We start from the raw sequence: 21,461 nt of genomic DNA on the forward strand, positions 1-21,461 counted from the left end.
CCTAAGATTCCGCCCTTATGCTCTAGGATCTGGCCACTGCTATTGTAACTTAAAAATTGTTGAGCCTGAAGACCGTTCAAAGATCTCATAGTGATGCAGAATTAATCTCCTGTGGGAGCGCAGACGTATTTACTCTGACTGGCAGCAGCGATTCAAGATCTCTTGCAGAGGTTTCCCCTGCTATTTGCTACCCTTCTTTAAATGGAGAGTCCAGAGATTAAACATGGGGCTTTCTGCATCCAAATCCTCATCGATCATTTCATTTCTGTACTGCTCAATAGCCGAGGCTCTCTGGACAGTCCACAATTCACACAAAAATTACCAAAAAACATGTGCACTATCATTGAATTGATGGCCCCCTCCAACATCCACACTGGCTCATCTCCAAGCCCAACATACATTAGAGCAGACTTGGCCACGCTAGCTGGGAATGACTGCTACCTGGGCATTGCAGTCCAAGATATCTGGAGGGCACCAGGTTAGGAAAGGCTATGTTAGAAGCTGCCATCTTTGTGCCAGATTTAAACAGTAAGTGTGCCCAGGAGGTAGTAACTTCTTCCACTTACAGGATTTTTATTATCCTCAAAGCTTGCCAAAGTCATGCCCAGTGCTGGCTCTAGGTCTTTGCTCAGTGCCCCCATTCCCTCAGTGATTTGACTTTCTCCCCGCCATTGTCACCAACTACTATTACTCTTTCTACTGAAATCAATGGGGCCATTGAGTCATGACGAACTGAAATCCCATTGATTGCATTGGATCAATTTGAAGCATGACTGGATCCAACCCAGTGAGGCTCTGTATTACTTTACAAGAAAACAAAGCAAGTTTCTAGCCCTTAAAAAAGTTCAAAGTAGGCTTGAAAGCAATGCCTGAAGTCTCAGCAGACCAGGAGAATGGGCTGAATGCCAGCCTTCAGAGAGGAAGGACTGCAATGTATAGCCCTTTGCTCCTTATCAGGACCAGCAGAAGAATTATGCAAAATAAATCATGTGCAAATTTGCATAATTTCTGTATGTTGCAGAATGCACTTTGTGGGCACAGAATGTTTACCTTTGAATGGGTTATGCAGCCCTATCCATAATAAGTTTCCCTGTCTACACTCAATAATGTTTTATCTTGATTTGCACTCAACTTATTTGCAGGAGGGATGAGACTCCTGGGAAACGGTAGAAGCACAACACTTTGATAATGGGACAAGTTGTTCCCCCTCCTATAGAAGATGATATACGAAGCAGGGATGGCCCACATGTAGTCCTCCATGGCTGTTTTGGCGAGTCCCATGCCCCTGCTGCCAAATTTGCCAGCGGTAGTAAAAAAAGCAGGGATTTGCAAGGCAACAAGCGCGTGGGAAGCAAGGGTCCTATTTGCAAGCAGAATAGTGCTCCCAGGAAGTTCTATTCTGCTTGCAACACAATGCTCCTTCCTCGTATGCCTCGTTTCTTTGCAAAATCCCTTGGGGGTTTTGCCACTATGGCAGCAAACGTGGCACAGGGTTGGGGCAGAGTGATAAGCCTCCCCTAACCACCTGAGTTTGTCCCTGGTGTAAGACCAAATCCCACCAAGTCCCTAAAAAAGGCCACTGAGCTCAGTTCTCATTCTGCCTCCCTTCTCAGGAGAAAAGATGAGCACCCGAGACACAGAAATACATAGCTACAGCATAAGCAAAAAGCAACACATCTTTTGAGGAGTCTTTTTTTATTAAGATAAATCCAGCAAAATTCCTAACAGTGGGTATATTCAGTCAACCTGCTCTTCTCTTCTTTTTTTTTAAAGAATTTTTTTTTTTGTATTTCATTTAAAAACATGATTACACTTTTTAAGTATTATTCTCCAAAATGTGACAAAATAAAACTACATTTGGGATACAACAAGATTTCCAGCTCCTTAGGATTTTTCATGAAAATATCTCACCTTCTTTATAAAAGCAACCCACAGAACCACCGGAATGTCTGACGCAATTATTTTGTGGTTTGTTTTTTTGAGACCTCCCCACATTAAGAAACCGTACAACACATAACAAGGGTGAAATTAAAATCTGAAGTCTGTATGACTTACACACAAAGGGATTATATACTGACAGAAGTCAATAGCTACCACCACTGATTCTTTCCAGGTACCATACAAACTATGACAATCACAAAATTTTAAAAACAATGATTTTTGTTTGTCTGTTTTGTTTTGTTTGTTTAAGTCCCAAGTAACCGAGATGAAGATGTTCCATAATTAAATTCATGCTAAAAAAACCTGCATTTATAAAATAGTTGATAAAAATATTCCTCTCTTAACAATACAGTATGGAGGTACGGATACCAAATGATGGAAATGAAGAGGGCTAAGTTTGTTACTCGGACTTGGCTTCCTTGTCATCAGATACTTCAGCAGCTGGTGCCTGTCAGTAGGTAAGAAAAAAACATTAATTATATCTTTAATACAAAAATATCCCATTCTTCTGTGAACAAAAACATAGCTTCTACTTTTGCTTTAAAAACACACACATCCAAACACACACTAAACTTTACACAACAGTCTCCCCCAACCTGATGCCCTCCATACATTCTGGACTAAAACTCCCAGCATTCTGGCTGGGGATGATGGAGGTTGAAGCCCGAAACATCTGGAAGAAATGGGGAGCAGAGGGGAATAAACAGTGTATACTATCCTGGGCAGGCCTTGTGTTCCAGGCCACCTGATGTCCTGAACAGGAGCACTCTTAGGGGTCTAGATACACTGCAGCATTTTGCTTCAGGCCCCACTTACCTACTTTGCATATATGTAAATACAAGGTAGTTCAGACTACTGATAGCTTAAACCCCATCCCTATTAATTTCCTCCACAAGGGGAAAAAAAATCTCCCCCATTCAATTATATAAAATAAAGGCCAGTAGCTACATCTTCAGCAAGCTTCTTTCTTCTCCTAAGGCTGCAAAACTTAGGACAAACTTACTAGGAAGTTCAGTCCCACAGGACACAAGAGGCCGAGTTCACACTCAGCCCAGTTTTTATTTTAAACCCTGTTTTTTTTTTTTGTAAATGAGCTTGGTTGTTTAGTGTGATGTTCGAACCTAGAACTCTGGCTTGTCTCTCCCTCAACAACCCAGAGTTGGAAGCTAGGGTTTAATCATGGGCTCCAACTCTGGCTTGTGGGTAAGAAACAATCCAGAGTTCCAATTTCGGGTATCCCGCTCTGGGTTCTTTAGCTGCTCCTGCAGGCAGGGACCATTCGAGCAGCCTGAACTTAGCATGCTAGCTCACTCACAACAACTCAAGAGTTTTTTTTAAAAAAAAACTCTTGAGTAAAAACAGAGCAGTAACAATTCAAATGTTATGAAAAAAACTTTGGTCCCAGCTTTCAAAGCTCAGGTGGAATAATGCTCACCCACATCACCATCATTCTGCAGGTAAAAAGCTAGCACCAAGGAGAGGCTTAGGCTAGACCCCTTCTATCTGACATGCAAGCTTTCCATATGCATTTTTTCACTAGCCAGTGGTAACCATGAATCTCTGCCTGGTGGCCACTTGCCCAGTTCCAGCATGATACAAGATCTCTCTCTCTCTTTCTCTCCACGGAAGGAGCGGAAATCGCTTGCTTCATGCCAGGCAGAAGAGATTTTATCAGTCCTCCAGCACGTGCAAAGAAGGGCCAGCATTTCGCATTGTGCTGGGTTTTAAAGATGCAGGGAAACAGAAAAAATCACATGAGAGAGGTCTCAGAGGTTACTACGAAGAATAGCTGGATATCAAGGCCAGCCAAAATCTGCAGACTAGAGTTTCAAGATGGCTGCACTGCATATTTCTGGAAGTAATTCTCAGAACTGCAGGGCATTTACTACCTCATTAGTTTTGGTATCTCCATTCTCAGAGTGGTTTTCTTCTTTAGCATCTTCTTGCTTAGTTTCATCTTTTCCTTTGGCTCCCTTCTTCCCTTTTGCTGCTACCTTTTTGTCCTCTTTCTTATCATTTCCTCCTTTTTCTTTCTGTTGAGGAATCACATCAAAAGAGGGATCGTAACAATTTGCATTTTATTGTCAACCCTTTTCAATGACCAAGGAGCTGTCTAAAGCCATCATCGACTATATATTAGATGAATAGTTCTACCTTTATGATCATGCCATAAAGTGCAAAATTAAACGGCAAAAATACCACTGCTGGTATCATGATTCCTCATTAAAATACCTACTTAAGTACCATGGTCACACTACCGCCTTAAAAAGAAGGCGGTCAACATATTTTTTTCACAATCAGTTAAACAAAAGACACATGTATACACACCCCAAAATACTTATATTAAGGCACAATCCTATGCATGTTTAGATGGGGAAAAAAATCCTACAACTCCCAACCAATACGCCTGGCTGGGGCATATCTCGTATTGGACTTTTTTCTGTCTACGCATGCATAGGATTGCACACTTAGTCCTGGTCTACACATGCATCAAAATGAACTGCTAGAATTCTGAGGTGGCAGAATGAGCTGTACCGCTTCAGAAAGCAAGAATCAAATGGCTTTTGAAATGCTCCTTTGTACAAAACTGGCCTGTAAAATTCTTTTCTTTTTTATATAGCCCTAGGCTATTAGAAGAAGATGTTCTAGCCCAAACTCCCTGCTATTGTGCCATTTTTCTACATGGGGCGCTATCAGGGAGCCTTCACAAATAAGGTCTCCACCACCAGTACCAGCCTCATTCTGGTGCATGCATAGAACAGTTCTACCTCTAAGCAGATATTCTATCTGAACACGGAAAACATGCAGCATACCTATTTTCCTGCACTGGTACCATTTTGTAAAGTTATAACCATGCACCACAGAAGCACTTTCAAGAATTTACACCTTGCTGAGATGGCGACTGAGCGAGCTGGCGTTGGCGGCTGTTCACATGAAGTATTCTCCTCCAACAAAGGTGAGGGGAGAGGTTGTTCTGCTGAACCCATGACATGGTGAGCCTGGGTTTTTGTCGGTGTATCGACCACCTGAAGCGCCCTGCTCCACAAAATGGCCTAAAGTCTATCAGACCTATTGCGTCTGGTTTGCTTTGAAAAGGTCTGGCAAAAATGGCAGGATTCCACCTGTCCCGCTTCCAGACACAAAGAATGTCTGTCAGATGGAGGTAGGTTGACTCAGCGTTTAGTACATTTTTTGAATGGTTTTCAATGGATTTTATAGTACGTATAATGTATTTTAAGGTTTTTAATCTTTGTAAACCGCCTAGCTTCAATGACTTCAGCTATTTCAGCAGTATTAAAAATGAAAGGAATTCTGCAGCTTTGCTAGCTGAAATTCTGATCTCATGGAGTGCAGCCCACCATTTCACAGTGCCTAAGGCCATTTCAAAGGCCCTTCATAAACAAAGCAGGGACACTGAATTTCAGACTGCAGCCACCCCAAAAGCTAGCTTGCATTCTTAACTGATTTTCTTTTCATTAAAGTAAGGGGGTAGGGAAGGAAAGAGGCCATAACGATTATGCCCATGGCAGCATGTCCAGTATACTGCAAAAGAGTGGATTTTTGTGTATGGATTATACCAGGCCTGGGGAAATCCCGTATGCTGCTACCAAAGAACTTAACAGTAGTTCCTCAGCTTTATTATTACTTATATTGAAGCATCTGTATACATGTACTTCTACACACCTCTGCAAGCACAAGTAAAAAATAAGAGCTACATAGAGGTAAATAAAACAGGGAAGAGGAGAGAGAATCAAGTGTAACATAGGAGGAATAAGCTCAAATAGTCACATATGAGTTAGGCTTGTAATCCATTATACCTTAGGTGGTGCCTTTTTGGGTTTGGGCTCTGGTTTAGGTGGAGCAGGTTTCTGAAAGAGAAGCACACAGATAAATAAGAGAGGCCAGAACAGGAACAGAACAGTTCTAGCTCTTCAAGCTGCTCTAACAGACTCAAAAGCCTGCGGGTTTCATTTTTTAAAATGAAACATTTTTTTTTAGCCCTTATGGCTGTGAAGACAGGCTTCTAATGAATGAGCAATAGCTAGTGAAATCTCAAACACCAGTGATGGGGCTGAAACAATTTCTTCCAGTGGCCAGAGGCCGTTTTTGGGTACATAATTTGGCTTACCATGGCGAAGAGGGTGTCTCTTTTTGTTTAAATACATATTATGTATATAGACCTGGACATAATCCACAAAGGATGGCTTCTGCTCAAACCCTACTGAAATGCGAGGTCATAGGTGAAGCATGCATGCATACATGCTGTTCTGTAAGACCCACTGAGTTCAATGGATCTTGTGCTGAAGAAGCACCTGCAGAACTATATAAAGTCCCTTTGCATTAAACAGATCTTGGGCTCATTTTGTGGCCAGTGCACCCAGATTTGCCCCAGAGAGCATTTTGGAACCAGAAACTTCAAACTGGCGATGGACTGGGGGGACTGTAATTCTGTTGATTCTCCTGGATCTCTCAGCAGCTTTTGATGCAATTGGCCATGATACCTTCCTAGATTGCCTAGCCAGGAGTAGTTTGAAGACACTACATTGTGGTGACTCCTATCCATTCCGGAGGGCAACTTTCAGAAGGTGGTACTGGAAGACTGAACTCTGGCATATAGGATGCTATAAGATCCCATCTTATCTCCTATGCTTTTTAACGTCTTCATGAAACCAATTGGGCATGTTCTTCTAGAGATTTGGCCTGGGGTGTCATGAAAATGCAAAAGACACTCAGCTCTACTTCTCATTTCCATCATCTGATCCTGAAAAGGCACTGGAAGTTCAGAAATTTGGGGACATTTTGCTGAAGAAACTGAAGTTTAATACAGACAGAACGAAGATACTATTGGTTGGGGAACCCAGTGATCTGGGAAGAGGTGTACATCCAGTTTTAAATGGGGTTACATTCCCCCTGAAGCAGCTTGGGAATACTTCTAGATATCCAGGGGGAAACAGTGGCCAGGTATGCCTTTACACTTTTATCTGGAATGCCAGCTGTACCTTTCCTTGAGAACTCAAGACCTAGCCACAGCCATTTATGCACTTGCTCAACTTGGGTGACAGTCACATGTTTTGAACGTCAACTCCCCAACCAACATGATCAACAGTCAGGAATGCTGGAAACTGCAGTCCATAACATCTGCAAGGAAAGCTGTTCTAGTCACTTCCAGGCTGGATTACTGTGATGTGTTTCACATAAGATCACCTTCAGAGGTGATTGTAAAACCGAGTCCAGAATGCTGTTACCATGATTCTGTCTAGTGCCAGCAGATCAGATCAGATCAAAATTTTACCACTGTTACAGGCTGCCAGTTTGTTTCTGGGCTCATTTCAAAGAACCATTTGTGACCTTTAAACCTAAATGGTCTGCGAGCGTTTTAATCATCACCTCCCACCATATACAGTAAGCCTTAGCATTATGTTCCACTTCAGAGGCTCTTTATTGTGTCTCCCTATAGGCACATAAGATATGGCCTTTTTGGATGTGATGTCCAGAACATGGAATAGCTTCCAGAGATTTTTATCTGGCCCTGTCCACTTTTAGATAAGCAGTGAAAATGGATTCATTTCAAAAGGCTTCTTCAAGACGTGGTGCTTATTAAATTTGTTTTAGATTTCTGATGCCTTGTTGCAACTGGATTTATACTATTTTAGATTGTTTTAAATTGTTGGGTTTTTTAATTATAACTTGTCATTGCTATAATCGCCCTAGACCTTAATTACTACAGAAAGTTAAGAATACAAGCTTTGGTATAAAGAAAACTTTAAAATCTAGTTTAACTTACCTAGCATGCGGATAACGTTTTACATTTTCCTGCCTCCGTTCTACATCACTGGCTGCTACTGGAGGTTTCAGCACAATGACCTCAACGCACAATGCAAGTGGAACTAGACATTATGGAGACGGAGAACTCCAGGCAGAGCTGCCTTTTTCAACAGCAGTCCAGTGTTTTTTATGGCATAAAATTCTTCCTGATGGCCACCCACTGCATTCATGATGGTGAGATTTGAGCCAGAGATTTCTCCAAGTTTAGTATTCTTAGCAACTACACTACATCAGCTCTCATGAGACATCCTACTTTGTTAGACTCTATGTTTTGTAGATGCTATTAGCACCTAATAGCGTGAAGGTTCTCAAGACATATCAGCACTAACGTACTGGAAATGTAATACGGAATAAAAGAAACAGGTGATCTACTCACAGCAGATAGTCTAGCTGATCGTCTCTTTGGCTGCACAAAAGAAAGACAAGTCACTAAAACTGAAAATCAACTCCCTTAAAAATAAAATTCAAGAAATATGAAATAGTAGGAAATTAAGGGTGCCATCTTGTGCACATTTAGCTAGGAAGTAAATCTCACTAGGTCCAAACGAACATCTACCAGATAGGGTTATAGTGCAAAAGGCAAAAGTTCTAATATAGCCCTGAAGGCATGCAGAGATTTTGGCCTGGTTCACGTGTAACTATCTCAATCCATAGTTGACTGGACCAAGAAGGAGCATTGTAGCAGCATACTCCCTCCTTTCACATGCTGTAATGCAAAACCTCCAGGTTTGTTAAACCAGTTTCCTGTTACATCTCAACGGGGAAACTGGTTGAAAACCCAATCCTATGTATGTTTAGACAGAAAAAAGTCGTACAACTCCTTGTCTTACAGAATATTAAGGATGCAAGTTGAATATAACATCCATTCACATCCCAGAGCTTTTTGAGGATTGAGCTTTGTCATATACTTGGAAACTGATTTGGCACAGCAATATACTTATTTAGGGCAATCTCTTGTACCAGTTGTCTCACTTGTGTACAGGGGAGTGGCACCCGCTTTAAAAATGGTAATTGCTTCTTTTCCCAGTCTTTTACTTCAAAGTGTTATAGACTGGCTCGATTTATAATGTCTGAATCGAGCCAGCCCTGTGTGATACTGGTATAATGAAAACCTACCTCCTCCTTCACCTCACCTTCAGCTGCAGCCTGGTTAAAAAAATAAGAACACGAAATGTGAACTGTTTGCTTTGGTTTCGTTTTCATAAAAGGAAATAGGTGCTGAAAATCTTTGGGACTCCTCACGCTTGCCAAAACAGAAGGGCCTATAACAAGGAACTGACAGCCACTATTTTGAGCATGAAATTCAAAACTAGCAAGCATGCAATGTCATCTCCAACTTGGTCTGAATGAAGCATGAAGGGAAATACAGCAAATGTGACTCTGGAATTAGCACAAATGTATTTCCCCAACTGCAAAACCTGCTGCAAATCAGGCCTTTCTTTACACGGTTCTAATCTCCGCTGCAAACTCCCAGACTACAAATCCCGCAATGCATCGGGAATCCTGTTTCCTTGACGTCACCGCGTCAAAGGCGTTCCAGCCCCCTTTTTTTAAAAAAAAAACAAGAAAGATTCCCGCCAAACTACTTGCCACAACAAGGTCGTTGTGAGCCTTTTGCAAGGGCAACGGGCATGTCTAACGCATCCCGCTTAACGCAACAGGGACCAGCTCTGGAGAGGAGGCAGAATTCAGCAGGGATGGAGTGGGTGGGTTTGGCAGGATGCAAACCGAAGCTACGTTTTGCGCATGCAAAAACCGAGTGGGTCCCTCTCTGAGTGACAGCCCTTTGCAAACCGGGTCACATCCCCCGTCCCCACCCACCCCAAAAAACAACCCAGTCTGCCTAAGTGCACGCCTGAATCAAAACATAAGTGGATTAATATATTTTAAGCGCCTCCTTGCCCAGCTCATCCGTGCGTTGATTTACAGGCAGAAAAGGAGCTTACGGAGAGGAGAGAGAAAATCCCACCGCCCAAAGTTCTGTGCAGCAGGACGGTCGGAAATCCCTTGCCAAATCTCTCTCTCTCTCTCTCTCTCTCTTCCCCCCCCCCCCCACCCCTGCAAGGACAGTTTCAAAACTCTGCGCCGCCTAATGGCTCCGGATCACCATTGCACAACCATCTGGTATGACAAGAAGTAGGAGGAAGGACCAGGGGAGGAAAAAAAAAAGAACAAAGGCAAACGCTGGAGAAAGCGCCCAAATCTTGCAAAGCTCGGGCCCAAACCGCGCTGAAATACCCCCCCTATAAAGGCCCAGGGAAGGGCTAGACCGATGGCGACCCGATCAGGGTTTGCATTTGGGGGGGCTCGTGGGCAGGGGAGGGGAGGCGAGCGGAGAGGCTTCCGCGCTTCGCCTGAGATCTCCATAGGGCCACCAGCAGTTCCATGGCTGTTCATAATCCAGCATGGAGACACCGACGAGCCGCCGTTTCGGCCCCCAAACAAAACCGCCCCAAACTCCCAACTCCGATGGGTCCTCGCGCGTCGCCTTTCCCAAGCGTCTCTCCACCGAGACCAGGCTCCGCTTTACGGCATGCAGACATATTAAAATGCTAAATCCACCCCCTCCTTCCCTCCCCAAAAACAGAACTACACACCGACGCACGCGCGCGCGTAAATCAAGACATTTCTTCTTTTTTTATCTCCCCCCCCCCCCCCAAAAAAACCCGGGCTTCATAAACCCTTTCTTCCCATCCGATAACCCCGCCGCCGCCACCACCACATTTTGGTTTGCTTCCTTACCTTTCTTTTGGGCATAGCTGAACCTTAATAGTTGATTGCAAAACAAGGAGAGAAACGTGTATTATTATTATTATTTTTTAAAAAGAAAACAATAATAATGCAGCCACCCTTTCCCTCCCAGCAAACGGAGAGGGGGGAGGAAAGCACCGCGCGCAAAACAAACAAACGCTCTTCTTCCTTTCTTTTTTAAAGGCTTGGGTTAAACCTGTCTATAGATATATAGATCTATATATATAGCTGTCTGTTTGTTTTGTAAAACTGTATAAGCGACCAAGAGTTAATTGCAGCAGCAGAAGAAACTGAAGCACCACCACCACCAAAATAAAAAAAAATCAAAAAAAAAATCTCCCCCCCCCCCTTTATTGCAAACAGTAAAATACACCAACACTCAACCAAACTGCATGAATGGGGAGCGCGAGACGGGTCCGGGGCTGTGAGTGATGCGCCGCTTGGCCAATGGGAAAACCCGGGGATGGTGAGGGGGTGGGGGTGGGGGGGCTCGGACGAGAGGCGGAGCTGGACTCTTAGCGCGAGAGAGCGACGCGAGCGCGCACAGAGAGAGCGGGGCGAGCGCGCATGGAGCGGCGTTGCGTTGCGCTTACGCCGTGTGCGCAACGGAGAGCGAGGGCCTTAAAAGCGCCGCCTGGAGACTCCAGAAAGCGGCGTAGTGGCGCCTCTCCGAGCTTTGGCTCCGCTCCCCACACACACACGCACAGTGGGACAAACTCAGCCCCAAATGCCGCCTTTGGGCGCAAAGCACCTCCGAGGGCCAGGACGTGTTTGCTCGCTGCCCCTGGTTGCCAACGCGGCGGCTTCACAGCAGCCCCTGCCTCGCCAGAGAGGACAGAAACTTCTCTGAAAGTTACCCAAAGGAACGAAAGAGGGGAAAGGAAAGGCGGGCGGCATGCCTGGCTAGGCTCCCGCAACATGGCTGCCCGGGCACCTTCCTTCCCTCCCTCCGTCCCTCCCTCTGCAAAGGCGCGATGGGGGGGGCGAGGAGGAGGAAGGGTGCAGCTCGGCGGGTGCCTCTGGGGCCTGGTCTCCCTGTGCGGCGAGGGCTCTCCCTCCAACGGGAGGCCATTGCACGAGATCGAGGGCTCCGTTCCTGCTCGTGGAGACTTGGCTTTCTGGCGTGGGGGGGGGGTGTTGGGGAGGGGAGGGGGGAGTTGTGTGCCACATTCTGGAGTGACGTCCTCACCCGCTCCACCAAATGTTAAATGAGTAGCTGAAGATTTTTTTTAATATATAAGTCGCGCTTCTTAACTGATAGGAATGCATCGCACTCTGCACGTTTGCAGCCACTTCCTAATCACATCGCTGCAGAATTGAGATCCTTCCCCCCCCCCCCCGTGTTTAGAATTGCAGGTTCTTCTTAAGGAAAGGGGTTTAGGGTTAGAAGAACTGGATGGATGGATTGATAGATAGATGTCAAAAGCTTTTGTCTCCTGTAGCCTTGGAGCGGAATGTGAAGCAACGCTAGGGAGCTGAGGCCCCCATTAGTTCTAGGTAAACATTTAACAGTCCAGTCCTACACACGTCTGCTCAGAAGTAAGCTCAGTTGAGTTCAATGGCACTTAATCTTAGGTGCATTTGTATAGGATTGCAGCCTCATATCTGAATAGACATGCATAGGATTGCACTGTAAGACTGATGCAAATGTGTTTTAAGACTAGGATGTAAACCTAACCAGTTTGCGAACTTACATTTTCCTAAATAAGCACTTGGGCAAGAATATTCCTGACCTGCTTTAGAATGCCTTATTGCCCCATCCGACTCCAGGGTCAGGAGCAGTGGCTTTAGGTTTGAGAAAAGAACCCAAGTTTTGTGTTTTTTGCTATACTGTTTAAAAATAATAATCAGATAAACAGTTTTTTCTTTTGATGTGAAGTAGCATTATTATTAAAATATAAATGTACTACTTCTCATTTGTAACAAATCTTGAAGCAGTTTACAAAAGAACAAAAACAATTTCAAGCAAACAAAGGAAACCACATACACAGTAGTATTATGAGGCTGGCACAAATAGGTCATGGTTGGGGGAAAAGCCAAAGGAAACATATATATTTTCAAGAAACCTCTAAAACACGCTAGCACAGAGGCTTGATGTGAGGAGAGATCATTCCGTAGGCCACAGCAGGACCTGAGAGGTTGGAATAAGGCGAGGTCTTTCTTGACATACCCTTTAAAAGATGTAAGAAGAGAGTGCTCCTAAGCATGCACAGAGTATACTGGCAAAGGGTAGCTTTTTGTTTTAAGACATGGGTAGCCAGTCCTGTGGAATGAGTGCTATAGGTAGCACAGGCAATGGGGGGTTTGTGACACACTTGGAAAGGAGGGCCCCTAATTAGTCAGGAGATCTGGGTTCTAGTCCCCACTCAGCTGTGAAAACCCACTGGGTGACTTTGGGCCAGTCACAGACTCTCAGCCCAACCTACCTTACAGGGTTATTGTTGTGAGGATAACATGGAGAGGAGAAGGATTACGTATGCCGCTTTAGGTTCCTTGGAGGAAAAAAGGTGGGATATAAATTAATTAAATAAATAATTATGACTAGCTGATGGAAGCCCTACAATCCTCCCAACTCTGCTAGATTGGGTGTGTTGCATGCAGAAGCCCCACAATTAAGCCCCTGTCGTGTTCAATTAAGGGATGGCAGTAAAATAGCTAGGATAGACTTCTGCCTCAGGCTTTGGTGAGTCACTGCTGTGGGAGCAGAAACTGGGCTAGATGGACCAGTGGTCCAACTCAGGATAAACAGGTATGGGCAAACTTTAGACCTGCAAGCTACAACCAGGATGATCAGAGGTCTAGAAACAAAGCCCTATGAAGAGAGACTGAAAGAACTGGGCATGTTTAGCCTGGAGAAGAGAAGATTGAGGGGAGACATGATAGCAGTCTTCAAATACTTAAAAGGTTGTCACACAGAGGAGGGCCAGGATCTCTTCTCGATCCTCCCAGAGTGCAGGACACGGAATAACGGGCTCAAGTTAAAGGAAGCCAGATTCCGGCTGGACATCAGGAAAAACTTCCTGACTGTTAGAGCAGTGCGACAATGGAATCAGCTACCTAGGGAGGTTGTGGGCTCTCCCACACTAGAGGCATTCAAGAGGCAGCTGGACAACCATCTGTCAGGGATGCTTTAGGGTGGATTCCTGCATTGAGCAGGGGGTTGGACTCGATGGCCTTGTAGGCCCCTTCCAACTCTGCTATTCTATGATTCTATGATTTTGTTTTATTTCACCAAACGGAGCAGGATTTAAAATTGTAGCTTAAGGGTACAGCCAATTACCTCCTGAGTCATGAGCCATATGCAGGAAGTACCTGCATATACAAGTACAAATCTATGTTTTAGGTGCTGCAGATCAGAGATTCTACCAGGCTAATTTAGAAAGACGAGGCTATTTTGTTCTATTATGAAAAAAGAACAGAGAGTCAGAAACCCCTGAAGGTCTACTGCAAATAATTTATGGTCTCCCTGATCATTCGGATTTCCTCCTGTCCACCTGTGGATTAAAGGCACACTTGGATAAAAGCTTGGCCACCACTAGGTTAAAAATATAAGAACCTAAGAAGTGTCCTGATGCTGGATCAGACCAAGGGTCCATCTAGTCCAGCACTCTGCTCACACAGTGGCCAACCAGCCATCGGCCAGGAATGAACAAACAGGACATGGTGCAACAGCACCCTCCCACCCATGTTCTCCAGCAATTTAGTTAAGGGGTGGGGAGCCTGTGTCCCTCCAGGTGTTGTTGAACTATCAGACCCCTGTCAACACAGCCAGTAGTCAGGGCTGATAGGTGTTGCAGTCCTATAACATTATTTATGTACAGGTGGGAATTGAGGGTGAGATATGTCATTTCAGCAAGCCAATTGGGTAGGCAAAGATTTGAACTCACACCTTCAGGTTGAAGTATCTGTACTATTCACTCTGAACTCAAGAGGAATTCAGCCCCAGTTTCTCCCAATCCTGGTCTGGTTCTCGTGAAGCACATTCACAGAAAAATAGCACGCGGGGGGAGTGGGCCAAAACTCTTCCTACTTGTATGTGGCGGGATTTTCATTTAATTTTTTTGTATGGAGGAGCAGTCTGAGGTAGTGCAGTCCTGAAAAGAAAGTCCACCACATCATCAGCTGTTTGTGAGAGATGAACCTCTGAAGGTCATGTTTAGTATTCCAGAGTGCGACAAAAGCTGGGGTGGGACACCTTCCAACCGCAAATAGGAATGAATTAAACAATTATAAAAAAGTTTTGAATATATGTATATATTATTGTTCTTATTCTTATTGAAAGTTACGTTACACTGCCTCAAACTATGTAAACATATTGTTTATAAGTCATAACCAATCACATCAGTATACAAACACATATCATATCACAAATTTAAACAAAATACTTATAGCCAATTATAATCCCCAGCTTTTCTCTCATTATTCCCAACCACCTCCTCCCTTCATTCTAGTATTCCAGAGTTACAATACAACTTATTTATGCTTAAAAAAAAAATTTCTGCAACATTTTTAAAAGGGCAGGGGGAGGGAGGTTAAGGAATTTGTCACCTGCTCTGCTTTCCAGAGAAGACTTTGAGAATTGTGCCTGAGTTTCTTTGTTTTCCTTTTCATTATACCTTTTTCCTTTTGTGCCGCAGGCCTAAATTTTTATATAAGACTTTATGAATACATTTCTGTATAAATAAAATATATACTAATTCTGCTTGCTGTATCTTTTGCATTTGTATCTTTTGCATTTGCTTTTGCATTTGCATTGAATTCTGAGCTCAGCTTATATATGCTCATCAAAGTCCCTGCTGTAACTCTTTCCCTTAAAAATTAAAGCAATTATAGGTACTCATCATTTTAATACCTTGGCCCCAAATGCTTAAATTGGGACATTTTGAATTGCATCAGAGCAGAATGAGATCTTTCAATGTACCAAATTATCAGCATGACTGAACATCCTCATTCCTTATTAATAATTACGAAATAGGTTGGTATTTTTAATGGCACGGTTCAAACATTCAGTTACTCCAATTAACACCAAAGATGAATTGGGATGTTTACTAATAGGATAAAAAAGCACCTAACTACTCTGAACAGTCAGGGGCGAGAACTGCCATTCTCTGACGATATGGAGACGACACTGAAGTTTTACTGCCAAAAGATTTTGGAGACATTTGGGGCAAATCCCCATTAAACTTTGATAATTTATTTAGCCCTTAAAACTTACCAGGTGCCTTTGCAACCTTCACTTGTGTATGCTGCCCTCACAACGCTCTTGTGAGGTGAGCCACTTTCACCTAAAACACTCAGGTGATTATTTTAATGTTCTGAAGTGGAACCAATTAATTAGGAATCTGTCGTTTTCCTTTTCCCTCCCTTTCTTTTCTTTCATTTTGTACAGAACACCGGGCATGCGGAGTTTGCTGCATCTCAGTTCAGTTTCACCCTAGGGTTTACTGCCATCTGCATTCACTTCTGTGTATTCATAAAAAGCTGCCCTCTAAAAAATGATCCTGGTGTAATTGTATATGCTGTTGCCACAAGATTCTTTTGGAGGGGAAGGATTTCTGCAAGTACAAATTTGTGCAAATGTAGAAAAATGGGGGGAAATTTCTGTCAATGAGCAGACGATGGAATGAAAAGCACCTGCTGATCTGAAATGCAGACAGAACAGATTTTCCAAAATCCATACATCCCTAATTTCAATGGGCCTTGCATATAGGTATGCAAATTATTGTAGCAAACCCATCTGCAAGGGTTAGGAAGAGGGATGTGGGAATAGAAAATCTTTGGTAACCTAGCTGATCTCATCTGGAAGGCTGGAGGCAGATAAGTTGTTTAAAACACACACACATAACATGAAAGGAATTTACAAAGATGGAAGAAAGGGAGCAAAGCTGATCATGGAACTCAGATTTTCGCTTAGTTGGCTCTAAGAGCAGAACCAGAGACAATATATGATTCCATGTTTCCTCTCCTGTTTTGGCATTGATGCCATTGGTAAAATGCCACACCAAAAGAATCTTACTTATTTCATTTCTATACCACTCAATAACCAAAGCTCTCTTGATGCAACAATAGAAACAGTCAAATCCATTTTGTCAATCATGAGTTCATCAGGTACAGGGTGTGAGGGAGGGAGTGTAAGGTGGACATAAAGTGAATGCTGCAGCATGGTCCAATCCCGAATTAAGAGCCAGTGTGGTGTAGTGGCTAAGGTGCCGGACTGGGAGTCGGGAGATCCGGGTTCTCATCCCCACTCAGCCATGGAAACCCACTGGGTGACTTTGGGCCAGTCACAGACTCTCAGCCCAGCCTACCTCACAGGGTGGTTGTTGTGAGGATAAAATGGAGAGGAGGATTGTGTACACCGCCTTGGGTTCCTTGGAGGAAAAAAGGCGGGAAATAAATGCAATAAATAATAATAAATAATTGTAGAAATTATCCTAGTGCAACTAGCATTCAGGCATGGAATGCAAAGCAGCATGAACTAGGGGAACAATCAAAGAAGAAATCTATCCATCCATCCCAAGTTATGCATTGTAGAAACTGTGCAAAGCACAACCCTGACAGCGATAAATGCACCTAGCACAGCAGCAGTGTTTGATAGATTGCACCCTTAATGTGGTTTGGGGACAATTTAGCTTGCTAAGCTTTTTGTTTTTACTTCATTCAATGAAAAATCAAATCAATGCAAACCGTCACAGTATTTCAAGATAATGTCCAAAATCTAGAAAAAGCACCTGTAGTATATTGAGTCTGTATAGGGTGGCTATCTGCCCTACTTGACAAGGAAAACCCTCTGTTTGAAGAGTTGAGATAGGACAACCTTCTGTTTGAGGGTAGCCTCCATTTGAAAGCACCCTGTCTTCGAAGGACTGCCCTGTCCAAGTCCAGTTTAAAGATAAAAGAAAAAGAATCCCAAGAAGGTTGAGCTATTGGGGCCTTGGAATTGCACATCAACACCTGGGCAGCAGGTTGATCAGACACCTATTTTTCCTGCCCCATCCTTCCCCACGCTGGAGAGATGTATTTTATTTCTTCTAGTGTAAACCCCATGTCGCAATAGGTGCTAGGAGTCCTGCTCTTTTTTGCCCTTTGGCCCCTCAATCCCCTCACCACAGAGAGGCTTATAAATAACATAAATGTGGCTCATACATGGTGAATTCCCCAACTGAAATTAGTATGTGGCACAGCCCCTCCCTCGCCCTCACGGGCCCTAATTAGCCACCTCCATCCCCTTCCCTGCTGATGGCGATACCCTAACCGGGCCTGCCTTTTCGCCACGCCGATCGTCTGAGCAGGGCTGTCCGTCATCCTGCTGTCAGAGGGCTGCTCTGCCTGTTTTACATAGAGGAAATTAATCACAGTTAAAGCTCGAGCTTTGGAGTTGATTGAACTTTTGAGATATTCTGCATGTCTGCACAGCTCAAGCTTCAGTTTAAAAGAAAAATGAGCAAAGCCGTTCTGGTAGATCTCGAGTAATAAGACTTGGAGCGTGTTCAGAGGAGGGCAACCAGGATGATCAGGGGTCTAGAAACAAAGCCCTGTGAAGAGAGACTAAAAGAACTGGGCATGTTTAGCCTGGAGAAGAGAAGATTCATGATAGCAGTCTTCAAATACTTAAAAGGTTGTCACAGAGGAGGGCCAGGATCTCTTCTCGATCATCCCAGAGTGCAAGGCACGGAATAACGGGCTCAAGTTAAAGGAAGCCAGATTCCAGCTGGACATCAAGAAAAACTTCCTGACTGTTAGAGCAGTACGACAATGGAATCAGTTACCTAGGGAGGTTGTGGGCTCTCCCACACTAGAGGCATTCAAGAGGCAGCTGGACAACCATCTGTCAGGGATGCTTTAGGGTGGATTCCTGCATTGAGCAGGGGGTTGGACTCGATGGCCTTGTAGGCCCCTTCCAACTCTGCTATTCTATGATTCTATGACTTACACCACCGTATTGTTATATAAGAAGATTTAAATGATTGTAATTATTCTTTATTTGCGTAGATAGATTAGCCTATGCAATTTTTTTTTGCAAACTTGTGTCCTTTTATTGGTTGTTGTTATAATTATTATTTATCCACTTTATACCCTGCCTATATACATAATATCCTAGACAGCATACAAAGTTAAAACAATTTAAACATGATAAAAACAACCCATAAAACACCATAGGTGGCATAAAACTGTTAAAAACAATTTTAAAAGATAAAAAGATCAATAGAACCATGCAGCATATAGGCGATGCGTAAGTGACCACCTTATTTGTCACAGTATGCCCGGGTGGGGGAGCGTATGTATGTGAAGTGCCTTATTTAAAGAAATCCAACCTATCCTGTTGCTAAGCTGCTATGCAGTTGTCTGTGTTTCTCACTTAAACGAATTAGCCATTCTAATTGCCTTCCTTATAGATGCCCTTGAAGGCTGCTCCAGTAGGGGTCTCTGTTTAGTTATAAAGTAATATTTCATGCGCACGCTGTTGCTATCTAAATAGTGAACATGATCTTTTCCCCGTTGCTCAAGAGTATCAGAGGATGACCATTCCTCTGGTATAATTGCACACAGATGTACAACCGCATCTCCCGACAAACCCCTGATGTATCCTGCAAGCGCGTTTAAGGAAAGTCACCTGCCAAATATATATCTGACAATCCAAGTAATTTGATGTGAATAGCTTGAGAAGATAAAGTGGGAGGGGTCTGAAGTCCAGAAACGCACGTCAGGCTCCCCCACGTATAGAACAAAGGAGAGGGCCCTTTCAGTGGAGGCCCCCCAATTATGGAATGATCTCCCCGACGAGGCTCGCCTGGCACCAACATTGTTATCTTTTCAGTGCCAGGTCAAGACTTTTCTCTTCTCCCAGGCAGTTAACAACATATGAACTCCCTAAGGAGGTTCACTTGGCACCTACATTATATGTCTTTAGACTCCAGGTGAAGACCTTTTTATTCTCCCAGCATTTTAACAGTCTATAAATAAATTTTAACTTGGTGTTTTAAATTTGTAATTTTGCATTGCTGCTGTTTTTATCTGGTTGAGCTTTTATATTGTATTTTATATTATGGTTTTATACTGTTGTTTTATACTTTGGTTTTAATTTTTGTGAACCGCCCAGAGAGCTCCGGCTATATTGGGCAGTATAGAAATTCCGTAAATTCTTCCCAGAGGTCCTGAGTGTGCAGGGTGGATTGTACGGGAGAAGGCGATCCCGCAGGTAGCCTGGACCCAAACTGTGTAGGGCTTTAAAGGTGATAACCAACACTTTATACTTCACCCGAAAACTAATTGGCAGCCAGTGAAGAGATTTCAAAACTGCTGTAATGTGGTCACCCCTAGGTGTGCTGGTGACCAAACTGGCTGCCATATTTTGAACTAGTTGAAGTTTCCAGACTAGGCACGAAGGTAGCCCTATGTAGAGCGCATAGCAGAAGTCGAGCCTCGAAGTTAGCAGCACATGCACTACCGTCTTTAGGTCTTCTGACTCTAGGAAGGGGTGCAGCTGGCGTATCAGCCGAAGCTGATAGTAGGCACTCCTGGCCGTCGCATCTATCTGGGCTGTCATTTGGAGCGACGGATCCAGAAGCACCTCCAAGCTGCGGACGCAGTCTTTCAGGGGAAGCGTAACCCTATCCAGAACTGGTTGACACACCTCCAAACCCAGGTTATGGCCTTTGACAGTAAGCACCTCTGTCTTGTCTGGATGCAACTTCAGTTTGTTTTTCCTCATCCAGTCCATTACCGCCTCTAAGCATTCATTCAGAGGAGACACACTATCCTTAGCTGACGCTGATGTCGAAGGCATAGAGAAATATATTAAGATTAAAATACATATTGTTGTTTTTATGCTTTTGATGGTTTAAAATTTTTGTATATTTGTTTTTAATGTTCACTGTTTTTAACCTTTGTAAACCTCCCAGAGAGCTTCGGCTATGGGGTGGTATATAAATGAAAATATTGTGCATTCCATGTGCATGGATCTGTACACCCCACCTGTGCAATCTATTCAACCCATTTTTGCAGCAGACAGATGGGCTGGGGTCACATAAGACATTCTATACGCACAAAAGCCAGGAAACCACCAAATGATTTAGCTGTTGGGGAAAGGGGATGGAGCCAAGGGAAAGCGGTGTATTGTTGTAGTAACTGAAATAGTTTTTATTAGATATTTCAATGAGATTTTTAACATTTGTGGGTGAGCTGCTTGGAGATTTTTTTTCTATATTAAGCAGTATATAAGTATTATTAATAAATGCAATAAATAATAAATGGAAAAATCAGCTGATACTCATTGATCAGAAGAGGCTGTGTATGCTGGTGTCATATTTATCTTAGTACATCTGTCAGCCTCCTAAAGGGACACATTCTGAAAAGAGCAGCCAGGAGGTGGCACTTTCCAGCTAGGTTGATATGTTCTGCATCAGTAAATGCCAATAAGAAACCTCCAACCTTATAGCTGAAATGTTTGGGGTTTTAAAAGAAAAAAAAACACATTAAAATAATGGATGGCTGTACTACACAGAGGACAGTACAAAGAATTATGCAAATGAAAGTAGGAAAGTAAGAACATAAGAAGAGCCCTGCTGGATCAGACCAAGGGCCCGTCTAGTCCAGCACTCTGTTCACACAGTGGCCAACCAGCCATCGGCCAGGGATGAACAAGCAGGACGTGGTGCAACAGCACCCTCCCACCCATGTCCCCCAGCAACTGGTGCACACAGGCTTATTGCTTTGAATAGCACACAACCATCAGGGCTAGTATTTACACAGATTACCCATTCTTGTAATCGATCAGAATGGAGAGGCGGGTAAGAAATATTATTATTATTACTATTATTGTAAAGAACACACACATCACCAAAAATATGATCAAACTTATGTGGGTATATTTGGTTTATATTCGGTTTATATTCCAGCAAGTTAAAAACAAGTTAAATACCGGAGGCTGTATGCCTATGTAC

General features: G+C 43.5%; 1 protein-coding gene across 2 annotated transcripts; it reads right to left on the reverse strand.

Moving 5' to 3' along the window:
* Nucleotides 1-1,678: 1,678 nt before the first annotated feature.
* HMGN5 (high mobility group nucleosome binding domain 5) lies at nucleotides 1,679-10,953 on the reverse strand. Of its 2 annotated transcripts, none has more exons than XM_063141796.1 (7): nucleotides 10,903-10,953; nucleotides 10,510-10,532; nucleotides 8,884-8,913; nucleotides 8,144-8,173; nucleotides 5,760-5,810; nucleotides 3,831-3,974; nucleotides 1,679-2,389 (listed from the first exon to the last, which is right to left on the reverse strand). In XM_063141796.1, exons 1-7 carry the CDS (start codon nucleotides 10,910-10,912, stop codon nucleotides 2,342-2,344), a joined length of 336 nt encoding a protein of 111 aa, XP_062997866.1. In that variant the 5' UTR covers nucleotides 10,913-10,953; the 3' UTR covers nucleotides 1,679-2,341. The 2 variants fall into 2 exon arrangements, with proteins under 2 accessions (XP_062997866.1, XP_062997867.1); XM_063141797.1 differs by having other exon boundaries at nucleotides 10,896-10,947.
* Between the last annotated feature and the right edge of the window lie 10,508 nt (nucleotides 10,954-21,461).

This window comes from Elgaria multicarinata, chromosome 15 (assembly GCF_023053635.1).
Source record: "Elgaria multicarinata webbii isolate HBS135686 ecotype San Diego chromosome 15, rElgMul1.1.pri, whole genome shotgun sequence".
Classification (NCBI taxonomy): Eukaryota; Metazoa; Chordata; class Lepidosauria; order Squamata; family Anguidae; genus Elgaria; species Elgaria multicarinata.